Source organism: Schistocerca piceifrons, chromosome 5 (genome assembly GCF_021461385.2).
Source record: "Schistocerca piceifrons isolate TAMUIC-IGC-003096 chromosome 5, iqSchPice1.1, whole genome shotgun sequence".
NCBI classification, from domain to species: Eukaryota; Metazoa; Arthropoda; class Insecta; order Orthoptera; family Acrididae; genus Schistocerca; species Schistocerca piceifrons.
The window spans coordinates 106,957,042-106,981,245 of record NC_060142.1 but is presented as its reverse complement, the minus strand read 5'-3'; the positions used below and the strand labels follow the sequence as shown (position 1 = coordinate 106,981,245).

Sequence of the window (24,204 nt, the reverse complement as noted above, 5' to 3'; positions counted from 1 at the left end):
AGATTCATTTCCCTTTCTATCTTTCGAAGGATCACACAAGTTACATCTTCTTCGTTTTGCCCGCAAATTCTGACTGTGTGTAATACTGGATTGATCCTCTTCTTTTCCTCACACCTTGGCAATTGTCATACGAAGACATCTCGAAAGACGTGGGTTGAGCAATTTTTTTCTATCAGGGGTGTGGTCAAACCCAACGCGAGATTTTTTAAGAACGTGGTCCACGCACTTACTGGGATGGAATCTTGGTTCGTATTACATTTGAATAATACGAAACTGTTCACAGCTGCGATGTCTAACATTCCGAAGAAGTATCTCAATGGCCACCTTCGGGCTTTTCGTTTGGTAGTCTTGCCTTTGCAAAGTTTGTCCAATACGTCCACTCCACCTCTTGTTAGGTTACAGAATTCAATACTCTCCGGCTTGCTTGATTCATCGCTTATTGTTCCACTGTGCTGCATGGTTGAAATTAGGATAACTTTTTTATTCTTTGCAAATGTGAAAGAAATCAGCATTTTGTTGTCTTGATAGACGAACTTTACGGTTTCAGCTGGGGCCGGTGACAACATGGATAGTGGTATCTCACGCTTATTTTTACGTAGTGTACTGACTAACGTAAGTTGTCGCTCAGACAGTTTCTCTGCCAGCTCATATGAAGTGAACCAGTTATCAGTTGTCACACTGCGATAGCTCCCTGACACTGAGTCCTAAGTCTGAGAACAAACCGAGCTGGTATGGATAAATTATCCTTGTTCTTTGTTTGGTCTTTTCCAATACACGGGATGCCTGAAATGAAATAGAACGTTCTGGCGTAACACAAGGAAACTAATTTTAGACCGTACTTATCACGTTTCGATAGTATAAACATTCTAAAGGGACACCGAGCGCGGAAACTCAGTAATGTTTCATCTTCCGTCAAATACTCTAACGGGCTATAATACTGCAATGGCTGAGCTGTTCTAGGCGCTTCAGTCTGCAAGCGCGTTACCGGTATGGTCGCAGGTTCGAATCTTGCCTCGGGCATGGATGTGTGTGATGTCCTTAGGTTAGTTAGGTTTAAGTAGTTGTAAGTTCTAGGAGAATGGTGACCTTAGATGTTAAGTCCCATAGTGCTCAGAGAGATTTGAACCATTTTTTATAGAACTGCAAACAATGACTTACAAAAGCATCTTGTATCTCCAGCAACGCAGCAAATTTATCTTTAGCCTTTCTTGACTCCCTACTACCTTTATCATCAAATCTCAAATTTTGTAGGAGGAATGTAAATCGTTTCTGCAACATAGCACAGCGAAAGATCGGTGGTCCATACATCTCGGAAAACATATCGTGTCGGCATGAGCCAGAATCTTTCAAGACACCGCTCATAAACAAGAGACCAATAAAAGATTTTATCTCACTTACGTCTGTCAGATGTAAAAATGGATTGCTGGGGTTATTGCACTTGAGCTTTGTGTATTCTATTCTCGATATTAGTATGACTAACAATTTTCCCTATCATTTCATCGATGAGAAAAGTGAAAATAATGTTTTTGCATCTGTAATCGCTCGCACCTTCCCTTTAGGTCCAGCCAGGTGAGTGATCACATTTGAAGAAGGGGTTGGTGAATATTTAGAACTTAAAGGCTTGTCGGTCCAGATTGTATGCTCATCCCTACCTAACTCAAAATTTCTATCGTCTGTTCCCTCTTCTTCTCTCCCATGCTTCTTACCCACATGATCACAGTTGAAAACATCTTCTTCTATATCACTGTTGAGAAGACTTCAAAAATTCAGATTCTGAGACAGACTCTTCCAGTTTAGTGTCATGGTCCTCTTGGTATGAAGGATCCTTGTGGTGGCGTAACACAGCTAGAACTGCCTCAGGTGTGTGTAACTGTTCTTTCCAAGCCATGTTGGTATAACGACTGTGAAAAAGATGCACAGTAAAATAAGTAACATTACTGGTACAGTCGGGTCGGATACAACCTGGAATACACGCAGCAAGCCAAGGTCACTTACGCGATGACTGCATCAGTCCAATAGGCAGAGCACGACTGGCTAGTAGGGTTGGTTCCTGGCTGGATCAACTTCCTGCACTGAGTGGCTGGAGTAGTGTAGAGGAAAACTGAACCGCTGGGTCGGATCTGACCCGCACCATACTCTTTGAGGGTTAAGGCGTCATTTTGTTCATTGTCATAATGATTAACACTATTGTCGTTATTCTGGCGATAATCACGTTTACTTCGCTAATGATCTTCATCCTCTACTCTTTCTAAAACCGCAGAAAGGCTTACGACTGCTTGCTACGTATCTCTTCGAATCCCCTGGCAGTTTTTTCCACAGCACCCTTCTAATCTTGAGAGTTCGTCAATTTTGGGTACCAGAATTCACAGAAATCTTTGATAGAGTTTCTGCCCATGTTGTCATATAATCCAGCCATTATTCATTTGCGCCATGACAATCTTGTTTTTTTTTTTTTTTTTTTTTTTTTTTTTTAATGACCTGTATTCCTCCATAGACTTTGTTTCAGTTCGTTAAACGTCATGTGATAAATGTTCAGATTCCCATTGTTGAGCATCACCTGCTAATGCACTGATATCTAAGTTAATATTTTCCTGGTCTGTCAAAAATTCAGCAAAAATCCTTTCGTAGATTTTGAGAAAATCCAATAGGTGACAGCCAATACGTCTTTTGCCGGGATCAAAGTGTTCTTCACTCTTTAATAGTATCCCATCATTGACACAGTTGGACTTGTCTCTTATTTTCTTTTCACGGTCACAGATCGTGCCCTTAATTCGTGAAGTATTTTGGTTACACTTCTGTCCACAATTATTTACTTGTTTGCTTATTTCTTCCTCAGAATCAACGACTGCCTTTCTCATATATGAGATTTCATTTCTACATTCGTTAAGCATTTCAGCTTTCAGACCTAAAACTTTTTCGACCACTTACGTTACCATTAGTGGTTCTACCGTTCCTTGGATCTGTATGATATCTAAATCAAACCATTCGTTTATATCATTGATCTGCCCCTGCGTGGTGGCCACATTGGCTCTCATGGTATCTATGGTTCAAATGGCTCTGAGCACTATGGGACTTAACTTCTGAGGTCATCAGTCCCCTAGAACTTAGAACTACTTGCAGCTAACTAGCCTAAGAACATCACACACATCCATGCCCGAGGCAGGATTCGAACCTGCGACCGTAGCGGTTGCGCGGTTCCAGACTGTAGCGACTAGAACCGCTCGGCCACCCTGGCCGGCATGGTATCTATTTCAAGTTTAATGTCTTTGATTGCAATACTCAAAACACCTACTTTTTCGATCTGTTTACTGATCTTTACACCATGTGTTTCAAGTTGGGTATGAAGACCACTAACTTGTGCTTTCATCTAGCTATTAATGCTGCTACCTTGTGCTTTAATTTGTGAAGATAAAATTTTTAACGTACCATTCATGCTCAAAAGTTTTTCACTGTCTTGTTCTACTGTATTTTCATGTTCTGATTCTACCTCGTGTTTCTCGATCGATTCTTTCTCTAATTGTGGCGAACTGAACGTACCAACCGATTCATTCGCATAATCACTGTTTTTCAAGTAATCTTTCTTATTCATTTCATGCTTTACTTCCTGATTTCTTTCTGACGGGGTCATCATGTGAATCTGATCATTTACGTATGCGTGATATGCAACGTAAGCCAATTTTCGTTCTGTGGCGTTACCTGTATACTCATTTCGGTAACTGCTATCGGACTCCATGATGACTCTCGTTACGCCCTATACTGTCTCGTTCTGTTCGCTTTGATCTACTACTGTTTTTGTTTAAATTTAATACTGAAATATAAATAACAATTTACTTTCTAAACTCCAGCCGGCCGCTGTGGTCTCGCGGTTCTAGGCGCTCAGTCCGGAACCGCGCGACTGCTACGGTCGCAGGTTCGAATCCTGCCTCGGGCATGGATGTGTGTGATGTCCTTAGGTTAGTTAGGTTTAATTAGTTCTAAGTTCTAGGGGACTGATGACCACAGATGTTAAGTCCCATAGTGCTCAGAGCCATTTTCTAAGCTCCCGTAACACTTGCTATTATTTGTTTTATTATATTTCCTTCAAGTTAGTGCCGATGAACTTTCAGTGCGCGTAATACGTTCGTTTTGTTCTTAGTACATACGGTATGATCTGTATTTGACTGTGTAGCAAGCTAAACAATATCCTGTCACGCGGCGCCACATATATGTACCGTAAATCTACGGATACTTCTAAATTCAGAGATTAATTACAATTACATAAATATTTACATCGATATTACATCAAAGAACACAGTAATACAGAAGTTATATCAAGGACAAACAAAAAAAAATGTAGATAAGATCACTATAGGTAATATCAATAATTGTGTTACAGGGAAATATAAGAAGGGTAAAAGAACGGACTCGCAAAATTTCAGACCAATATCCGTAACATCGGTTTGCTGCAGAATTCCAGAGCATATTTCGAGTTCGAATATAATAAATTTGCTAGAGACCGAAAAGCTCATGTCCACGAATCAGCACGGCGATTAGAAAAATATCGCTGGTGCGAAACCCAGCTTGCTCTTCTCTCATACGATATACTGCGAACTAAGAATGAAGGGCAACATGCAGATTCCATATTTCTAGATTTCCGAAAAGCATCCGACGTGGTAGCCCACTGCAGATTGTTAAAGAAAGTACGAGCATATGGAACAGTCTCCCAGAGATCAGATTAGCTCGAAGACTTCTTAAGTAATAGAACCGAGTATTTTGTATCTGTGGGGATCCACAGCCTTCAGGTGTTTAATAAACGTGAACATGGTTACGTTTATTAAGAACGCAGTATGTTGTCCTCGACGACGAGTGTTCCTTGGAGGCATGGGTAACATAAGGGGTGCCCCAGATAAGTGTAGTAGGGCCGTTGCTACTTTCTGTGTACGTAAATGATGTGGCAGAGAGGGTGGGCAGCGATCTGCAGTTGTTCGCTGGTGACGCTGTTGGTGTACAATAAGGTGTCCAAGTTGAGTGACTGTAGGAAGATACAAGACGACTTAGTCAAAAATTTCTGTTTAGTGTGATGAATGGCAGCTTGCTCTAAGTGTGGAAAAATGTAAGTGAATGCGGGTGTAAGTTGTGTCCTGCCTGACGCAGTAAAGCCGTTTAAATATCTGGGCGTAACGTTGCAAAGCGACAAGAGGTGGAACGAGCGTGTCATAACCGTGGTAGGGAAGGCGAATGGCGAACTTCGGTTTAATGGGAGAATTTTAGGAATGCGTTGTTCACCAGTAAAGGACACTGCTTACAGGATGCTCGTGCAACCTATTCTTGAGTACTGCCCGCGTGTTTGGGACCCAGATTGAAGGAAGATATCGAAGCAATCCAGAGGCGAGCTGCTAGATTTGTTACCGGTTGGTTCGATCAGCATGGAAGTGTTACGTACATGCTTTGGGAACTCAACTGGGAATCCGATGGAGGGAAGAAAACATTCATTTCGAAGAACTCAATTAAAAAAGGTTAGAGAATCGGAATTTGGAGCTGACTGCAGAACAATCCTACTGCCACCAACGTACATTTCTTGCCGACCGGAGTGGCCGTGCGGGTCTAGGCGCTACAGTCTGGAACCGCGAGACCGCTACCGTCGCAGGTTCGAATCCTGCCTCCGGCATGGATGTGTGTGATGTCCATAGGTTAGTTGAGTTTAAGTAGTTCTAAGTTCTAGGGGACTGATGACCTCAGAAGTTGAGTCCCATAGTGCTCAGAGCCATTTGAACCATTTGTACATTTCTTGTAGGGACCACGAAGATAAGATACGAGAAATTAGGGTTCATACAGAGGCATATAGACAGTCGTTTTCCCCCCCCTTCTATCTGCGTGCGGAACAGGGAAGGGAACCACTAGTTGTGGTGCAGGGTACACTCCTCCACGCACCTTGCGGTGGCTTGCAGAGTATGTATTTAGATTTAGATGTATTGGAATAACACCCCCGCTTTGTACACAATGGGGAAATCCTATCTTTACTGTAGGCGTAGGTGATGTGATAGTCCACAGCTGTGTTAGCCACTATGTCTGGGTGGTGTAGCGGATAATGCATCTGACCCGTGTTCAAGTACCCACCTTCGCACAAAGTTTAATTCGTTACTTCAGCTTCTGTCCCTATTGAATTACGAAATCATTCCTGTTGTCACATCCCACAGACCTTCGCACCATGATTCCGAAAGTCCGAGTATTATGTGCCTCGAGTATCACGTCTTCCTGAGACCTTTCACTAGGTCCTCTGAGCACAGAGCAGCGTCGATCTGCCTGCCAGTAACAGAGGAGATACACATCGCTGAACGCCACAGAATACCAGTCAGTCTGCCACTTGACTCTGGCCCTGCAACATGCATGTCTCTGTAGTTTGTGGTGTGGTGTCAGTGGTAATCCACACGTGTTACTCCAGATGTCACCCCAGCTTCCAATGACCTTTTCCTGACGACGGTCGGTGGTCTCTTAGCCACTCTGCTGTCCCTAGTCCCTCTCGCCACCACACGTTCTGCAGTCACCGCACTGCAGCCTGCTGACTGTCCGATCTGTTTGTGTTATGTCATCAGCTCCTTCATGCCGATGACTCGACCTTTCTCCAAGTCAGAAAGTCGACGATAAACCTCACGTCCACAACCGCTGGAGATTCTGTCTTGCGGTCTGCCCTTGAACAGTTCCGGTAGCGTTAGACACACATGTAGCCACCACGTATTCAAACCATTCTTCATCTGTAGGAACGTGCTTTTTCTGTACTGGAACTACTAAAATTGTATATGGAGATGTCCAAAAGCACAGACACCATCTCCATATATACCGGGTGAACAAAAAGTCAGTATAAATTTGAAAACTTAATAAACCACGGAATAATTTAGATAGAGAGGTAAAAATTGACACACATGCTTGGAATGAGATGGAGTTTTATTAGAACCAAATAAACAAAGTATTGCTAGACGCGTGAAAAATCTCTTGCGCGCGTCGTTTGGTGATGATCGTGTGCTCAGCAGCCACTTTCGTCATGCTAGGCGTCCCAGGTCCCCAGACCTCAGTCCGTGCGATTATCGGCTTTGGAGTTACCTGAAGTCGCAAGTGTGTCGTGATCGACAGACATCTATAGGAATGCTGAAAGACAACATCCGACGCCAGTGCCTCACCATAACTCCGGACATGCTTTTCAGTGCTGTTCACTACATTATTCCTCGACTACAGCTATTGTTGAGGAATGATGGTGGACATGTTGAGCATTTCCTGTAAAGAACATCATCTTTGCTTTGTCTTACTTTGTTATGCTAATTATTGCTATTCTGATCAGATGAAGCGCCATCTGTTGGAAATTTTTCGAACTTTCGTATTTTTTTGGTTCTAATAAAACCCCATGTCATTCCAAGCATGTGTGCCAATTTGTACCTCTCTATATACATTATTCCGGGATTTATTCAGTTTTCAAATTTATACTGACTTTTTGATCACCCAGTAGTTAAGGCTAACCGGCCATGACCTTCTTCTTCTGTACTGGATGCACACGTATTGCCCGAACTCTTACGGGACTCGGTACGATTGTTTGCCGTGAGTAATGAGTGTAATGGGAGGGGCACTACGAATGTAGTGTGTCGACATTAAGGTCGGAATGTGGGTCTCACGGGGAGCGTTCAAGGGATAAACCCCTGCAGTCGCACTATCCTCTGTGCCATCGGAGGTTCAGATGGATAGAGCGTCTGCCATGTAAGCAGGAGATCCCGGGTTCGAGTCCCGGTTGGGGCACATATTTTCAACTGTCCCTGTTGATGTATATTAAAGCCTGTCGGCAGCTTTGGTTCTTGATTTAATTATCGTTCCTACTAAAAATGCTCTTGCATAAGGATCAAATTTCGATCAGCACATCCCACAGGCATAAAACTACTAGTGTATGAGTTCAGTATTGTTCCGTAAAGGTGTCCTTGAATTAAACCTCAATGTATATAACGACGAAGTTTCGAAAAGTAAATTCTACTTTCAAGCTGCCTGTAAGCTGTTGAGGGCAGAAAATCTTGTGGCACTGCAACAGAAATTTGTTCCACCGGATACTTCACTAGCATGTCACCTGTCTTCTTTTGCAGATGTCCCGGCTGTGCACTCAGTCTTCTTGGAACACCTGTCCAACTACTCTCGAGACGCTGCGCAGCTGCTTTCGCTCGGTGTGACGCGTGTGTCACAACTTTTCGTACCCCTCGCATTCGAACACATGGTAAGTGGTGCCTTTTTATCCTTTTTAGATATATTAGACGTTCGAGAGATGACAAAATAACACAAGCATGCTGATGTAAGTGGTCAATGCTCGGAGTCAGATTCACACAGTTGCTCTCTTTCTCTATCAGACTGTGATGTTGGGTCCTGACCCACCTCTGCAACAGTGATCCTGCTGCGGTTATTAGATGGAGAACGCAACTTCGGAACACATAACAAAAGAGAAGAGTGTCGCTCGTACTTTTTTTCTCGTATATTCTGGAAGTTTTCTTAAGAGGTTGGGAAACTTCCTATCGGGTCTAGATGTCCCTTACACACTGGGAAACTTCGTATCTGTTCCTGCTTTACAAGGCTTTTGGCTTCACATTTAGTGCAGGCAAGTCTGGATTCTACTGTCTCATATTTTATCTCGCAATGAGTTAATTTTCTTCTTCGGAATCCGGTATTCCAAAGAGAAGTGGCGGGAGGGCGAGGTTTATACGAGCGTCACTCCAAAAGAAATGCACACAATTTTTTTAAAAATCCATCTTCTATTCAACATGTTTGAAAGTTTTACAGTGTGTAGATACATCCTTTAGGAACAATATTTGCATTTCTCCACATAATTTCCATCCCTCTCAACTGCCTTACGCCATCTTGGAGCCAGCGTCTGTGTAGCCGCACGGTAAAATTCTGGACCAACCTGTTGGAGCCACTGTTTGGCAGCGTGCACAAGGCAGTAATCATCTTCAAACCTTGTTCCACGAAGAGAGTCATTCAGTTTCCCAAAGAGATGATAGTCACATGGAGTCAGGCCAGGACTGTAAGGCAGATGTTTCAGTGTTGTCCATCCGAGTTTTGTGATCGCTTCCATGGTTTTTTGACTGACATGTGGCGGTGCATTGTCGTGCAACAGCAAAACATCCTGCTTTTGCCGATGTGATCCAACACGACTCAGTCGAGCTTGAAGTTTCTCCAGTGTCGTCACATATGCATCAGAATTAATGGGGGTTCCACTTGGCATTATGTCCACAAGCAAGAGTCCTTCGGAATTGAAAAACACCATAGCCATAACTTCTCCAGCAGAAGGTGTGGTTTTGAATTTTTTTTTCTTGGGTGAATTTGCATGATGCCACTCCACTGATTGCCTCTTCCTCTCTGGTGAAAAATGATGGAGCCATGTTTCATCACCTGTCACAATTCTTCCAAGAAATTCATCTCCACCATTCTCGTACTGTTCCAAAAGTTCGCTGCATACCTGTTTTCTTGTTTCTTTGTGAGCCACTGTCAACATCTTGGGAACCCAGCTGGTACAAACCTTTTATAACTCCAATACTTTCAGTATTCTGCAAACAGTTCCTTCCCCTATTCCAACGTAGCATGACAATTCGTTCTCTGTGATGCGTCTGTCAGCAGTCACCAATTTGTTAACTCTTTGCACATTGCCTGGAGTGTGTGCAGTACGAAGCCTGCCTCTGCGAGGACAATCCTCAATAATGTCGTGCCCGCTTTCATCACGTAATCTGCTTGTCCACCGACTAACTGTACTGCGATCGACAGCAGCATCTCCACACACCTTTTTCAACCTCTTGTGGATGTTTCCCACTGTCTCGTTATCACAGCACAGGAATTCTATGACAGCACGTTGCTTCTGACGAACGTCAAGTGTAACAGCCATCTTGAAGACATGCTGTGACTGCGCCACTCACGGGAACAGGTTGAACTAAGTTTGAATACAAGCGGGAAGGATGTATCTACACACTGTAAAACACATGCAGAATGAAAACTGTGATTTTACAAAAATAGTGTGCATTTCTTTTGGAGTGAACCTCGTATATTACATAGCCACCCTAATTACAGTAGTCAGTACAAACAGAGGAAGACATTCTTGTGTACTGGCATGGATGGTGTAAGGAATATTTCCATCCATCGTAGCTCTAATGAGGTTCTGTAACTTCATGTAAATTGAGCTGCCACTGACGATGCAAGGAGCAATTACGTTTTCTTTCAGCTGAATTGCCAAGAAATTGTGTAAATTCATTATGTGCATATGACTTCTGGTAGGAGACATTACATTGACATCAAATAACTCAGCACCTTACTGCTATGAAAAATTCTCCTTTGGAAAGAGGAGACTAACACTGAGTGGCTATAACTAAGGTGCAGCCACTCATGGAGTTCCAGTGTCGGCCAAAATTATCGTATGGCAGCGAAACTTGGTAGATATGCTAATGCGTTAATGAGGAACCGATTTATACTGATAAAAATTATTTACAATTATGACCACAAGGTGCAAATCGGTCAGCGACAGTATAATGAAGATCAGAATAATGACAAAGGGAAGAAGTAGGCGTATGCCCCTGAATTGGGCTGTAAATATCAAGAGGAGGAGGACTTTGAAGAAGAACTACAGAAGAAATTGAATACTCACAGCATAATAGTCATGGAAGACTTGAATGTTCATGTAGGGAATGAAAGACAAAGATAAGAAAATGTACTGGTAGCAGGAGGATGGAGAAGCAGAAATAAAGAAGGAAAGTGTGTTGGAATTCTGCAAGAGAAACGGTCTAGTGATAGGTGACTCACGGTTTCGGAAGAAAGAGAGCCATAAAGTAATATGACATATCAGCAGTCGAGGCACGAAATCTCTGGTGTTTTACATGATCTATGAGTGGGAAACGGAGAGGACTCAAACGAATGTAAAGATGCTATCATCTGAGGCATTCTATAGTGACCACCAGCTACTGGTGATGAGCGTGAGAATGATGAAGAAATGGAGGAAGACAGAGAACCACGAAAGGAGATTTAGACTGTGGGAACTCGAGGAAAAGGAAGTCAAGGAAAAATACCACCAGATACTAAGGGAAAGGTTACCAAAAAATGAACCAGATACAGAAGAAGAGAAATGGGTACAGTTTAAAAGTGCTGCTGTAGCTGTGTGCGGAAGAACAGATGGCAGAAAACGGTGGAAGGAAAAATCATGGTGTCATGAAAGAGCCAAGGAGGTAGTAAGAAGGAAGGAAAAGCCCTACAGGCTGTGACTCCAAGAAAGGATTGAATTATTAAGAGGAGAATATAAGAGAAAGAAGAAAGGCAAATAAGACAGTGGCTGAGGAGAGAAGGAAGTGGATGGAAAAATGGACAATGATGATAGAGGAAGATAGGAAAGGGAGTAAGAACGTACTATATGGAATGGTCGAAAGTAAGAAGGGAGATCTGAGCGAGCATGCAACAAGGATGGATAGAAACTGGGAAGAGGTTAATAACGAAGAGACACTTAAGATAGTGTAGAAAGAGTACTCTGAGCACTTGCTGAATCTGAACAGGCTTCGAGATGATGGTAGTACACTAATAGAGGTAGAAGTGAACTCTTGGAGGAAGAGTAGAGGGGAAGGATCTTACACGGAAATAAATTGAAATAGCACTGTGCAAGACGAAAGGAGAAAGGCACCAGTTATGGACGAAATAAATGTCGAAATGGTGAAGGCAGGGGGAGAGGTTGGGAAACAGTGGCTGTATTGTGTGATGAGAGGGGTGTGGAATGAGAATACTCCATAAGATTGGAAGAGAACATTAACTGTCCTTATATTCAATAAAGGTAGTAGGAAGGATTGTAGGAACTACAGGAGAGACACACTGATTCTACATTCTGCCAAGGTATATGAAAAGATCCTAGAGAGCAGAATCCGAACAAGGGTCAAGAGCAAATTGAGAGAGGAACAGTATGGCTTCAGACCAAGGAGGTCAACTGTTGTCCTCCTATTTCCAGTGAGACAGCTCCAGGAGCACCACTCTGGATCTGAGGAAGACCTTTTGATGGCCTTTCTCGATACAGAAAATGTATCTGATACCATCTGTAGAAGAAAGGTCTGGGAAGCACAAGAAAAGAAGAAAGCAGGAAAAGAGACAACAAGCAAGGTGAAGGAGATGTAGTGTGGAGTCTGAGTAGTGTGAAAGTGGGAAATGAAAGGCGGAATGATTTCAGAAAGCAAGTGAAGTGGAACAGGGCAGTGCAGTGTCACCTCTCCTCTTCATTGTGGCCTGGAATGAGATAATGACCAAGGTGGCAGCAAAAACTGGAGAAGATAAGATAAAAGGAATGGGATTCACGAATGACTTGATGATCCGGAGAGAGAGGGAGGGGGAGATTCAGAAACAGCTGGATGCTTGGTAAGAAATTGTGAGACAATGTGGAATGAAATTTAATACAAAGAACCGTGAGATTCTGGTTGCTACGAGACAGTAACGTACACCATCTCGCAGAATAAGGATTAGAGGTCAACGATTCTAGAAGGTGGCAAGTGTTAGGTACTTGGGAAGTGTGAGAAAGGAAACTGGAAGAAATGAGAAAGAGATCAGCGAATGCGGCATACAAGCAGAAACATTCCTGCGAAGTGTTAGGAGCCTGGTTTTAGAACAAAGACATCGCACAAAAAAGCAAAGAAATAATACATACAAGTTACTACATCCCAATAGTGATCTACGCGTCTGAAACATGGGTAATGAAGGAAAAATATGAAAACCAATTACATGCATGTGAAATGAAATTCCTCAGAAGTAGGATATGAGTAACAAGGAGAGATACGATGAGGAATGAAAGGGTAAGAGAAATAGCGGAAGGAGAACCCTTACAGAGCAGAACAGGAACATCAAATCTAAGTTGGTATGGGTATTCAAAGAGAATAAGAGGGTTCCTTAGAAAATACTTAAAGGGAGATGTGAAGAAAACGACTAAAAGGAAGACCGAGGGATAGAAGGCTGAAAGGTGCGAAGGAATGTGTTTAAAACAGAGGTGAGGACTGGATCGGAGTGAACACAGAAAGATGGTGAGAAAACAGGACTGGATAGTGAGGTTTATGTTCCAAACAGACCCAGCCTGAGGCTGGGAACCGTTCAGAATCATGATAATGATGGTGATGAGGTGCAAATATGGCACTGTACACTGTTTATATGGCGGTATGGCATCCACGCTGTCATGAGACAAGCCATAACGTGAGTGAGCAGTGTGGATATCGAGATGAGAGCCCGTGCGATGTTAGTGAAACTGTTTTATGTGAATAGGGTCAATTACGTTGTTGCACTGAGATAGTATCGCCGACTGAAAGTATGAGGAGACACCCGATGTCATTAAATTGTGTAAAGAAGATGATAATAAAATTCTAAAATACGGGTGAGCTTGGTGTGGCACCTGGAAGAGGAAGGTGCACTGTGCCAGTGGAAGTTCCTGACGAGTTAGCTGTCCTTGTAACTGACCATGCAGCACGTGGTGCTGGTGCTCTTGCAGAGTCACGAGAACTGTCAACAGTATGGGAAGTTTTGTGGTCTGTTTTCCATACAGGATCCAGACGGTGCAGCAACTGGACTCTTATGATCCGTATCAACGTTCTGAATTTACTCTTCCGTTCCTGGAATGGGCCGACGTTGATGACATGTGGCCGGCAATATTTTGTGGCGTAGCGATGTACATCTTACATTACAGCTTGCAATGAATGCACAGAAATGCCGAATTTGGGTTACTGTTTAAACGCATGTTTTGCACGAAGAGCCATTGCACTCGCCAAATGTGACTGTATGATGTGGATTCACAAGGATCTTTATTCTTCGTTAGTTCTTGTCTGAAGAGAGTACACCCAGAGGGCCTGTCAGGTGTACTGTAGCATCTGCACATTATCGAGACGCGCTTCTACAGCATGTGATTCCTGGTTTGGAAGAGCTCAACTGTGTGGAAAATATTGTTCTCATGCGAGGTGGAGCTACACCTCACGTCGCCGGCCATATAAAAGATCTGCTTAATGCAACCTTCCACGAACGTGTAATCTACAGAGGTTTTTCAGATGCATCGTCTGCAAGATTGCCGGATCTGAATCCGTGTGAGCTTTAGCTCTGGGGATGTCTAGAAGGATGCGTTTACAAAGGACAAAGTTCAGCCTCAACCTTATCTGAAGGACAGTATACAAGAACGCGTCACACAGATTCCACCCGAACAGCTGCTACCAACTGTCGATCACGTCGTTTTACGGATGTAACATCTCCTCACCTCTTGTGCTCATATGGAATAAACTGTGTAAGCGGCGGTTAATAATAAAATCAATGTTACGCTTTTCTCACTTCTTTGATCCTTTCTCCCGTCGCCCCGTTCCTTATCCATTACATATAAAAATATTCCTATCCCCCTTTCTTGCATTCACAGTGCCAGTTTGAAACTGATGGCGAAAATTGGAACTACTTTGTTCCAGCCTAAATTGGTTCCACATTAACACTTTAAAATGTGTACCAAGTTTCAAAAAATGGTTCAAATGGCTCTAAGCACTATGGGACTTAACATCTGAGGTCATCAGTCTCCTAGACTTAGAACTACTTAAACCTAACTAAACAAAGGACATCACACATATCCATGCCTGACGCAGGATTCGAACCTGCGACCGTAGCAGCAGCGCGGTTCCGGTCTGAAGCGCCTAGAAGCGCTCGGCCACAGCGCCCGGCGTACCAAGTTTCGCTGCCATACTATAATTACCGCGCACACCAGTAAGTAGCTCCCCTTTAATTGTAACAACAGGGAATATTCTCTTAAGCCTGATGGGAAAGCATTTGAAAAATGATCTTTTCAAAGAAAATGCTAGTTACTTTTCAGAATGTTTTAAAGTCTTCACTAAATTATTCTTGGCTTTTAATTATTTTAAAGAAATTCTGAATGTGAAAGTTGATTAAGTCTACAAGCATAAGCACAATTTGCTTGGCAGAATATCATGACACAGTTGATGCACACAGTTAATACAGTCACATGAAAGTTCAGAGTTACTCAACCAGCAGGGAGCTAGACAAAAGTGAAGTCCACGATGTCCAGACTCAGAGCTACTGTATTCCACTGGTAGAAGCTGGCAAGGTGAAAGTTCCATTTAACTGAACACACAAGAGAATGAATGTTCTGAACTGCAGGCGCATGGTTATAACTGGTCAATGGTCACGGGGTTCCATCATGATGTACACTCTGCAGTTATGGCTTCTTCCACAACTGCCGCTTGCTGTGACTGTTTGCAGATCGCAGCGTCACCATTGGTGAGAGCTGTAAGTAGGAGTCGATCTACGATGCCTGTGATACCTCCATGTTACTGTCAGAGTCGGTTAGGCATCCTTCTCCATCCTGAGATGACGAATAGGAGTAGAAACGATCTTGCTTGCACCGGCACTGCCTTGGACACTATACACTGTTGTTAGAGCTGGGTCTGGGTGCACAACAGCTTTAACTGCCTCCTGGAGAGCCTGTATCTCGGACTTGATGCTTTCAGGCTGAATGGGGCCATACATGACAGAGTCCACACTATTCATGGAAGGCAGATCTGTGGTTGCTGGTGCTGTAATAGGAAGTGTGCTGGTGTCCATTCGATGACCAACTGACCCTGGAAACGCATTGATGGAGGACGAAAGTCACAGTGACTTCTGAGGCCAGGGCACAACTCGTATGGACAAGATAGGCACACTGGCAGTGTCCTTTGGGAGGTAGCCGGATCTGATGGCACTTCTACAGGTGGTCTGTGCTGGTCACCTCATGCATCTGATGACCTCATGGGTCTCGGATGTTGGCTGGAACAGGTCAGATGGCATCTAAACAGTGGTGCACACACCATGACACTGGTCTGGTACTTGGTTATGGGGAGGTGACTGAGACAAATTATGGTCCAGTGGTAAGAGCAAAGAGTGAAGTGTCCAATATTGCCTCCCATGGAGCAATTCGGCCAGACTTCGTCCAGAAATTGGTGTGGCGCTATAGGGAGCCAAGAATGAGGTGAGGTCCCCATGAGGCGGATTTTTCCAGGACCTCCTGTTACGTTTGATGGTCTGCACCATCTGTTCATCTGTTACACCTTCCCACTGGATTGGTGGTGGAACAGTTCCATAAGAAAGTGTTTTATCTCTTGCTGCTCACAGAAATAGGAGAAATGGGTGGAAATGAATGGGGGTGGCTGTTGGAGACAAAAGTCTTTCTGAAGGCCTTTGATGGCAAAGACTTGCAAAAGGACCTTGAATATGTTTTTCATTGTCATGGAGCACATGGAGCAGATATATGATATTTTATAACCTAAGTCCAGCCACATCTGACTCAAGAAAGGACGAGTAAGGTCAATGTGGAGGCACTCCCAAGGACCTGATGTGGGGCCATGGCAAAAGAATTTGGAATGGTGTGAAGTACTGCTGAGAACATGCAGTGCAAAATTATGCCATGGTCTCGATATCCATGTCGATGGTTGAGCAGAATGCATGACTGTGTGCCAGATGTTTAATGTGGCATTATCCCCAGTGACTCCTGTGTGGGAGAACCAGTACTCTAGAGTACAGACCGTGAGGAATAAAGTCCTTAGTCGTTGATGTTCTGTTTGCAGAAGAACACCTTCCGAGAGGAAGAGTCTGTTAATTAAGGCAAAGACTGTGTTGAGTAATTTGCATGCCATTGTCGATAAAGGGGGAGGCCAGCCTCGCCTAATCGATTTGGTTACTGTATAAAAAATGGGACCCCTCTCTTATCCGGGAGCGACTAGTGTTACATCGATAGAATATTCGTTAAGGAAGAATCAGTATCAATCGGAAATATATTGTATATGTACATATTGCAGTCATTGTACAGTTTTTCATAAAATGTGAAAAATCAGAAGGTTCCAAGGAACAATAATGAAACTTCAGGACAAAGATATCAGAAAACAGAATTTTTTCCTAAAAATCTGATGTTTACTAAATTTTATAACAAAAAATGTGAAATGAAGGGAATGAATTACCGGTTTCATCAAACATTTTCACTATTCTTCAAGCATTTTCACCATTTATTGCATTTTCCTCATTTTAGAAAAATGGTCCTAATATTTTCTAATTATTTCACTAATATTCCAAGGGAAACTCATTAAATTTCAGGGAAAAACATTGAAAGCCACATGAAAATGTAAAAAACCTTTGATCCATTAACTATATTATAATGTTGACACAATAAAAAGATAAAGTTTAGAATATTATATATATATATATATATATATATATATATATATATATATATATATATATATATATATTTGTCATCATTTAGGACACAGTGCTTTTTTATTATCTTCAGCTGGGTGAATTTCATGTTTGCTGCTTCATATCAGGCTCATAGATCAATATTGCTCAATATTTCCAAACAAACGATCTTTATAATTTTCAAATATTATTTTATTTTTATAACATAATTCTTAAATTCCTTTGATTTTTTTTAGTATAAAACCTTACCAGTTTTGTAAGCATACATTTTTTATTTTGAACTACAAAGTACTTCCATTGTTTTCCATTACATTCATACTTCTTCTTAGATAATACTTTCACAGTTACTTGTGGAATGTTGAAAAATTATCTTTTCGGTAATTTATGAACCATCTTCTTCATATCTTTATGAACATTTTCAATCTGTATATTGTAGTTGTAGCTGTGCATATCTTAGTATCAAAGTTCATTTTATCTTTATAATTCGCTTTCATGACACTGTAGTAAAAATTGTACACCTGTTGTTTTTATAAATCAAGTGTGTTCATACTAATATAAAATGTTTGTCAGTTGTGACTTTAGTTTTATTCATGTGAATCCTAGCAAGATGTTTACTGAATATTGTTCTTTCCTTGAAATTTGGTTTTGATACAGTTTTTCACACTTATTCACATCTGAAATTAATTTTATATCCACTCTCTGTCTTATATTTTTCATCGTTTTTTCAATACTGAAGTATTCAAGAGTTTGAAAAAATCTTTATCAAAACCATTTCTTGCTTAGTCCTCATTTTTGTATTCAGATCTATATAATTTTGTAGAAAATTAGATCGTGTAAATTTGCATTCTCTATGTACTTTTGCTAATTTTAATCCTGAATTTAGGTATTCTTTAAGATTTCTATAATGGAAAGCATATATTTCTATTGTTCAAGGTTGTTAATAGCTTTATTTGATTTGTTCCGTGAAAAATTTTATTTTCGAATGCATGTAGTATATCGTTATGTAAATTGTGTAATTTTTTGAATATTCTAAATTAACTTTAAGTATATAACATGTACATGAATCATATATTTTTTATCATATCAATAATTGAATTTTCTTTATAAATTATCTGTATCTTGAAATATTAAATAATTAGATTTTTGTTCAGATCATAATAATTTAAATTTTCTTTATTTGCTTTTACATATCTTTTGCCATATTGTGAAATGCCACCACAGAGCCGTTTCTTGATAATTATTATACAATGGTAGTGTAATTATTCTAATTTAACTTTAGTCATTTTTAGCATTGAAACCTGAGCTACACCAGGTGTAGTAAAATACCAAGCTTTTTAAAAATTGTTTTTTTCTGTGCAAGTTCAAAAATTCTCAAGTGCATCAGACAACAATAACACATCTGTTTTGAGATATAAATCATGATATTCTCCAAGATTCTTTGTATTACATTTTTTTCAAATTTTCATTGCATGTTCAAATTCTTTGTCACTTCAGCTACAATCATTCATTTTCAATCATTCATTCTTTTCATATAGGCCATCTTTGGACCATGTGATTTCAACTGTCTTACTTTAGTGTTCTGATGTTTGCCCAGTGCTCCCACATTCGTTTCCTCTCCTGGGTCCAAGCCTTTCCTGTTTATAGTTTTGGCTTTTCTTGGAAACCCTGCCACGCCATAAGTTTCTTCTTCAGTGAGACATGCTCCAAGATGTCATCATAGGTGATCCCCACTTCTTTAACATCTTTCTCCACCTCTGTGAACCTCACCATATGATTGGCGAGTCCTCCAGGGCTTATTCAGGTCATATATCAATAAAACATAATCCTTCTTTTCCACATGGTATTGGTTATCTTCTGTATGTGGGATTGCAGTTCATGATTATGATATCTTCTATATTCCCTGTTCTCTTTAATGGGACCTAAGATCTCTCTCAAAATCTTCCTTTCCTTGGTCCCCAGTTATTCAATTTGACCTTTTTTGTTCATTACTAGGCACTGAGATGTGTACAAGACCTCTGGATGGATAACACTGCAGTAATGCCTTAACTTTGCATTGAAAAATACTGATCTTTTGTTGTAGATGTTTTTGGTTAAATGGAATGTCATTTCCATTTTGTTCATATGTGATATGAAGGCTTTTTTCTCTGATAGGGTGGCTCTTGTGCATTCTCCAAAGTATTTAAGCTTTTCAACTCGCTTAATTTTGCCTTGACCCACAAGCATTCATTTTATTATAAGCTTCTTGTACTAGTGAAACATGTATTTCTTCAATTTTTTCCCATTACCTATGTAATCATAAGAATACACAATGTGATAACGTCTAAATCTCATAGTTTACCTGGAAAGAATTTTCTAATGTTAGTCATTTGATGTATAAAATTTGATGGAAGTTCAGCATTTGATAAAGCCATAAATTTAAATGTGTTACTGAAGGTCATTTTCAAATTTTCTGTCTTCTTATAAAAATAATATATCTGTCTTCATTGTTAGGTATTAAATCTAATTCTTTTTTCATTAATACAAGATTCTGTTTCAAACTAATGAGCATCAAATTTCTGAGAGATTATGAAAATAAATTGGATCAAGCAGTGGTTGCTTTAGTTGTTCATCAAAATTATTGCACAATGGCCTATATATTTTCAGTTAAATGACTGTGATGATGAACATTTTATTTTCTACTGAATAATTACATTGACAAGGGGAACAAGTTTACAATTTATTCTGTCTCATTTGTTGTCCGTTCATATATTTAATATAATAACAAAAACCCATTGATTCATGTCTTTGATTATTCATTGTATTTGATATATCTGGATCAGATTGATAATTATCCATCTCTAACAGAAAACTTCCAAAATCAGCATAAATAATAAATGGAACTTTCTTTGTATGTTAATAATTTTTAAAGTTATTCTAGTGTATAATGTCCTCAATCTTTCGTTAATAATTCTAATAAGTGGTGTGAAACTGATTCCAATAACCATTTTAAGAATAATAGTATTTATAATACTTGTCTTAAAAATTGTTTGCTTGTAAATGGAAGTGATTAAATCCAAGAAGTGCAGAATTTGTGAAGAGCAGATATCAATAAAGAACTTTCATGCACATAAATACACAAAGGATTAAGATAGGAATATATGCAGTGAATGTCTTAATACATATCTTAAGTATAATATTATGTAAGTTCTTTGTGTGTGTGGAAAATACATGTCAGTTTATTATTGTGATTACCATCTAAAAATAGTTTACAGTCACGAATTATCAGAATTATAATTATAGATGAAAAATGGTGAATAATAACAAACATCTTGAAACATAACAACAAAATGCTTTATTTGTCAAAAAGTAAAAGATAGTGACTATTTCTATCCAAACCAATTGTGTAGAGACAAAAATTTAAATAATTGTAAGGACTGTAACAAAGAAAAAATTGCTGTCAGCCAAACATATGCAGTTACAGAAACGCAAGAAAACTGACAAAATTATCAATATTCTGTGCAGTTTTTAAATTTATGTATTTTTTATCGTCTATATATTTATCGAGATTTTGAATGTGGTAGCGTTTGAGCAACTGAGCATGTAAGAGCTTCAGTCGATTACAAATAACGCCAAGCAGCCGCAATACACAGGTTTATTGAACTTTGGTTATGATCTTCTGGGGTTTAAAACCATCTTCTTCAGAACATATTGCTCTTATTAACAAGAAAAGGAGGGAATTTAAGGAGATGGGACCTGGATAAACTGACTAAACCAGAGGTTGTACAGAGGGTCCTGGATAAACTGACTAAACCAGAGGTTGTACAAAGTTTCAGGGAGAGCATAAGGGAACAATTGACAGGAATGGGGGAAAGAAATACAGTAGAAGAATGGGTAGCTCTGAGGGATGAAGTAGTGAAGGCAGCAGAGGATCAAGTAGGTAAAAACACGAGGGCTAGTAGAAATCCTTGGGTAACAGAAGAAATATTGAATTTAATTGATGAAAAGAGAAAATATAAAAACGCAGTGAATGAAGCAGACAAAAGGGAATACAAACGTCTCAAAAATGAGATCGACAGGAAGTGCAAAATGGCTAAGCAGGGATGGCTAGAGGACAAATGTAGGGATGTAGAGGCCTATCTCACTGGGGGTGAGATAGATACTGCCTACAAGAAAATTAAAGAGACCTTTGGAGAAAAGAGAGCCACTTGTATGAATATCAAGAGCTGGGATGGAAACCCAGTCCTAAGCAAAGAAGGAAAAACAGAAAGGTGGAAGGAATATATAGAGGGTCTATACAAGGGCGATGTACTTGAGGACAATATTATGGAAATGTAAGAGGATGTAGATGAAATGGGAGATACGATACTGCGTATTGAGTTTGACAGAGCACTGAAAGACCTGAGTCGAAACAAGGCCCTGGGAGTAGACAACATTCCATTGGAACTACCGACGGCCTTGGGAGAACCAGTCCTGACAAAACTCTACCATCTGGTGAGAAAGATGTATGAGACAGGTGAAATACCCTCAGACTTCAAGACGAATGTAATAATTCCAATCCCGAAGAAAGCAGGTGTTGACAGATGTGAAAATTACCGAACTATCAGTTTAATAAATCACAGCTGCAAAATACTAACGCGAATTCTTTACAGACGAATGGAAAAACTGGTAGAAGCCGACCTCGGCGAAGATCAGTTTGGATTCCGCAGAAATGCTGGAACACGTGAGACAATACTGACCCTACGACTTATCTTAGAAGAAAGAGTAAGGAAAGGAAAACCTACGTTTCTAGCATTTGTAGACTTAGAGAAAGCTTTTGACAATGTTATTTGGAATACTGTCTTTCAAATTGTGAAGGTGGCACGGATAAAATACAGGGAGCGAAAGACTATTTACAATTCGTACAGAAAGCAGATGGCAGTTATAAGAGTCGAGGGACATGAAAGGGAAGCAGTGGTTGGGAAGGGAGTGAGACAGGGTTGTAGCCTCTCCCCGATGTTATTCAATCTGTATATTGAGCAAGCAGTAAAGGAAACAAAAGAAACGTTCGGAGTAGGTATTAAAATTCGTGGACAAGAAGTAAAAACTTTGAGGTTCGCCGATGACATTGTAGTTCTGCTAGAGACAGCAAAGGACTTGGAAGAGCAGCTGAACGGAATGCACAGTGTCTTGAAAGGAGGACATAAGATGAACATCAACAAAAGCAAAACGAGGATAATGGAATGTAGTCGAATTACGTCGGGTGATGGTGAGGGAATTAGATTAGGAAATGAGACATTTAAAGTAGTAAAGGAGTTTTGCTATTTGAGGAGCAAAATTACTGATGATGGTCGAAGTAGAGAGGATATAAAATATAGACTGGCAATGGCAAGGAAAGCGTTTCTGAAGAAGAGAAATTTGTAAACATCGAGTGTAGATCTAAGTGTCAGGAAGTCGTTTCTGAAAGTATTTGTATGGAGTGTAGCCATGTATGGAAGTGAAACATGGACGATAAATAGTTTGGACAAGAAGAGAATAGAAGCTTTCGAAATGTGGTGGTACAGAAGAATGCTGAAGATTAGATGGGTAGATCACATAACTATTGAGGAGGTACTGAATAGAATTGGGGAGAAGAGGAGTTTGAGGCACAACTTGACAAGAAGAAGGGACCGGTTGGTAGGACATGTTCTGAGGCATCAAGGGATCACAAATTTAGCATTGGAGGGCAGCGTGGAGGGTAAAAATCGTAGGGTAGTCCTACATCCACAGTCGCTGTGTACGCCGTCACAGACGGTACAGTATGGCACGTAGAAGATGCCAACAGACTCTGCTGCGGAGGGCCATAGGAAGGAAGGAAGCAGGAGAGTCGCAAACTGATGCGGCTCGATGGCTTTATGCGTTCTGTTGTTTCTCGGCTGAGGTGACAGCTTATAGAGACAGAAACTGTATCCTGGAGACCAGGACAGGGCCGATCACATGAGACAGCAGAAAGAGTAGACCGTTATTTGGCTGACCTCGCAGCATCCCCTGGACGTGTTGCATCGACGCAATCGATGTACGGAAGGGTTTAGCGGAGGGTCCTTTATTGTCGGAGACCTACTGTCTATTTATATGTTCCCTTCTGTGAAGACACGCCACAGGTAGAGTGGAGCCGTCAACACGCTACCTGGACAGTCGAAGTGTGGGCCAATGTCCTTTTCACAGATGAATCCCGATTTGGACTGGAGAGTGATTCTCGACGGATTCGCATCTGGAGGGCACGTGGAACACCATTTAGGGACACACAAGTTGTGAGAGAGACTGATATCGAGGGGGATCCCTAATGGTGTGGGCAGGGATTATGTTGACCACTGAAACACTTCTTCATGCAAGTTATAGGTGAATCGGAAAGTTTTAACTGCTGTCAGGTATCGTGACGAGATCTTTGGATCTCATGCGCGGTTCTTGCGAGGTGCTGTGGTCCCAGACTTCGAATTGATGGACGATAATGTTCGACCTTATAGGGTATGACCAGCAATAAATAAATGATGGATATTTTTTTGGAAACGGAGGATGCTGCGCACATGACGTGGCCTGGTTGCTCTCCAGATTTGAATTCCATAGAACACGTCTGGGATGCACCAGGGAGATGGGCCGCATCAAATCAACATCCACCAACCCCTCTCCAAGGCTTGTGAGCACCTCTGCAGGAAGAATGGGCGTTATTGCATCAACATGAAATTTATAACATCATTCACAGCATGTCCTATCGTTCTCAGGTGCGTATTGGTGCCAAAGGTGGTAACACCCACACTGAGCACATTAATCGGTTGTCAGAATGTGTGTGCAAATCCGTTAAGTTGAAAAAAAAATAACATTTTTGATTACCGTTAGGCATGTTGCAGTTGATTACGATTTGTATATTTCACATTGTTTTTACTTTGCTGTCACCTGTTTATAATGTTTCGTGACAAAGTAAACGCTACCTTTAAAATTTCCATTTGCTGCTTAAATTTTGGACACCAGTGTATATGGGACAAATTCGTTGAGGAATCAAGGTGAGAA

At 40.9% G+C, this 24,204-nt stretch overlaps 1 protein-coding gene across 1 annotated transcript in view; it reads left to right on the top strand.

The window, feature by feature from the left end:
• The first annotated feature begins 8,101 nt into the window (after positions 1-8,101).
• Positions 8,102-24,204, top strand: part of LOC124798523 — a 53,269-nt gene continuing 37,166 nt past the window's right edge. The window contains exon 1 of the mRNA XM_047261968.1: positions 8,102-8,224. Coding sequence (XP_047117924.1) covers positions 8,222-8,224 — 3 coding nt within the window. The 5' untranslated portion in view covers positions 8,102-8,221. The remainder of the gene's footprint in view (positions 8,225-24,204) is intronic.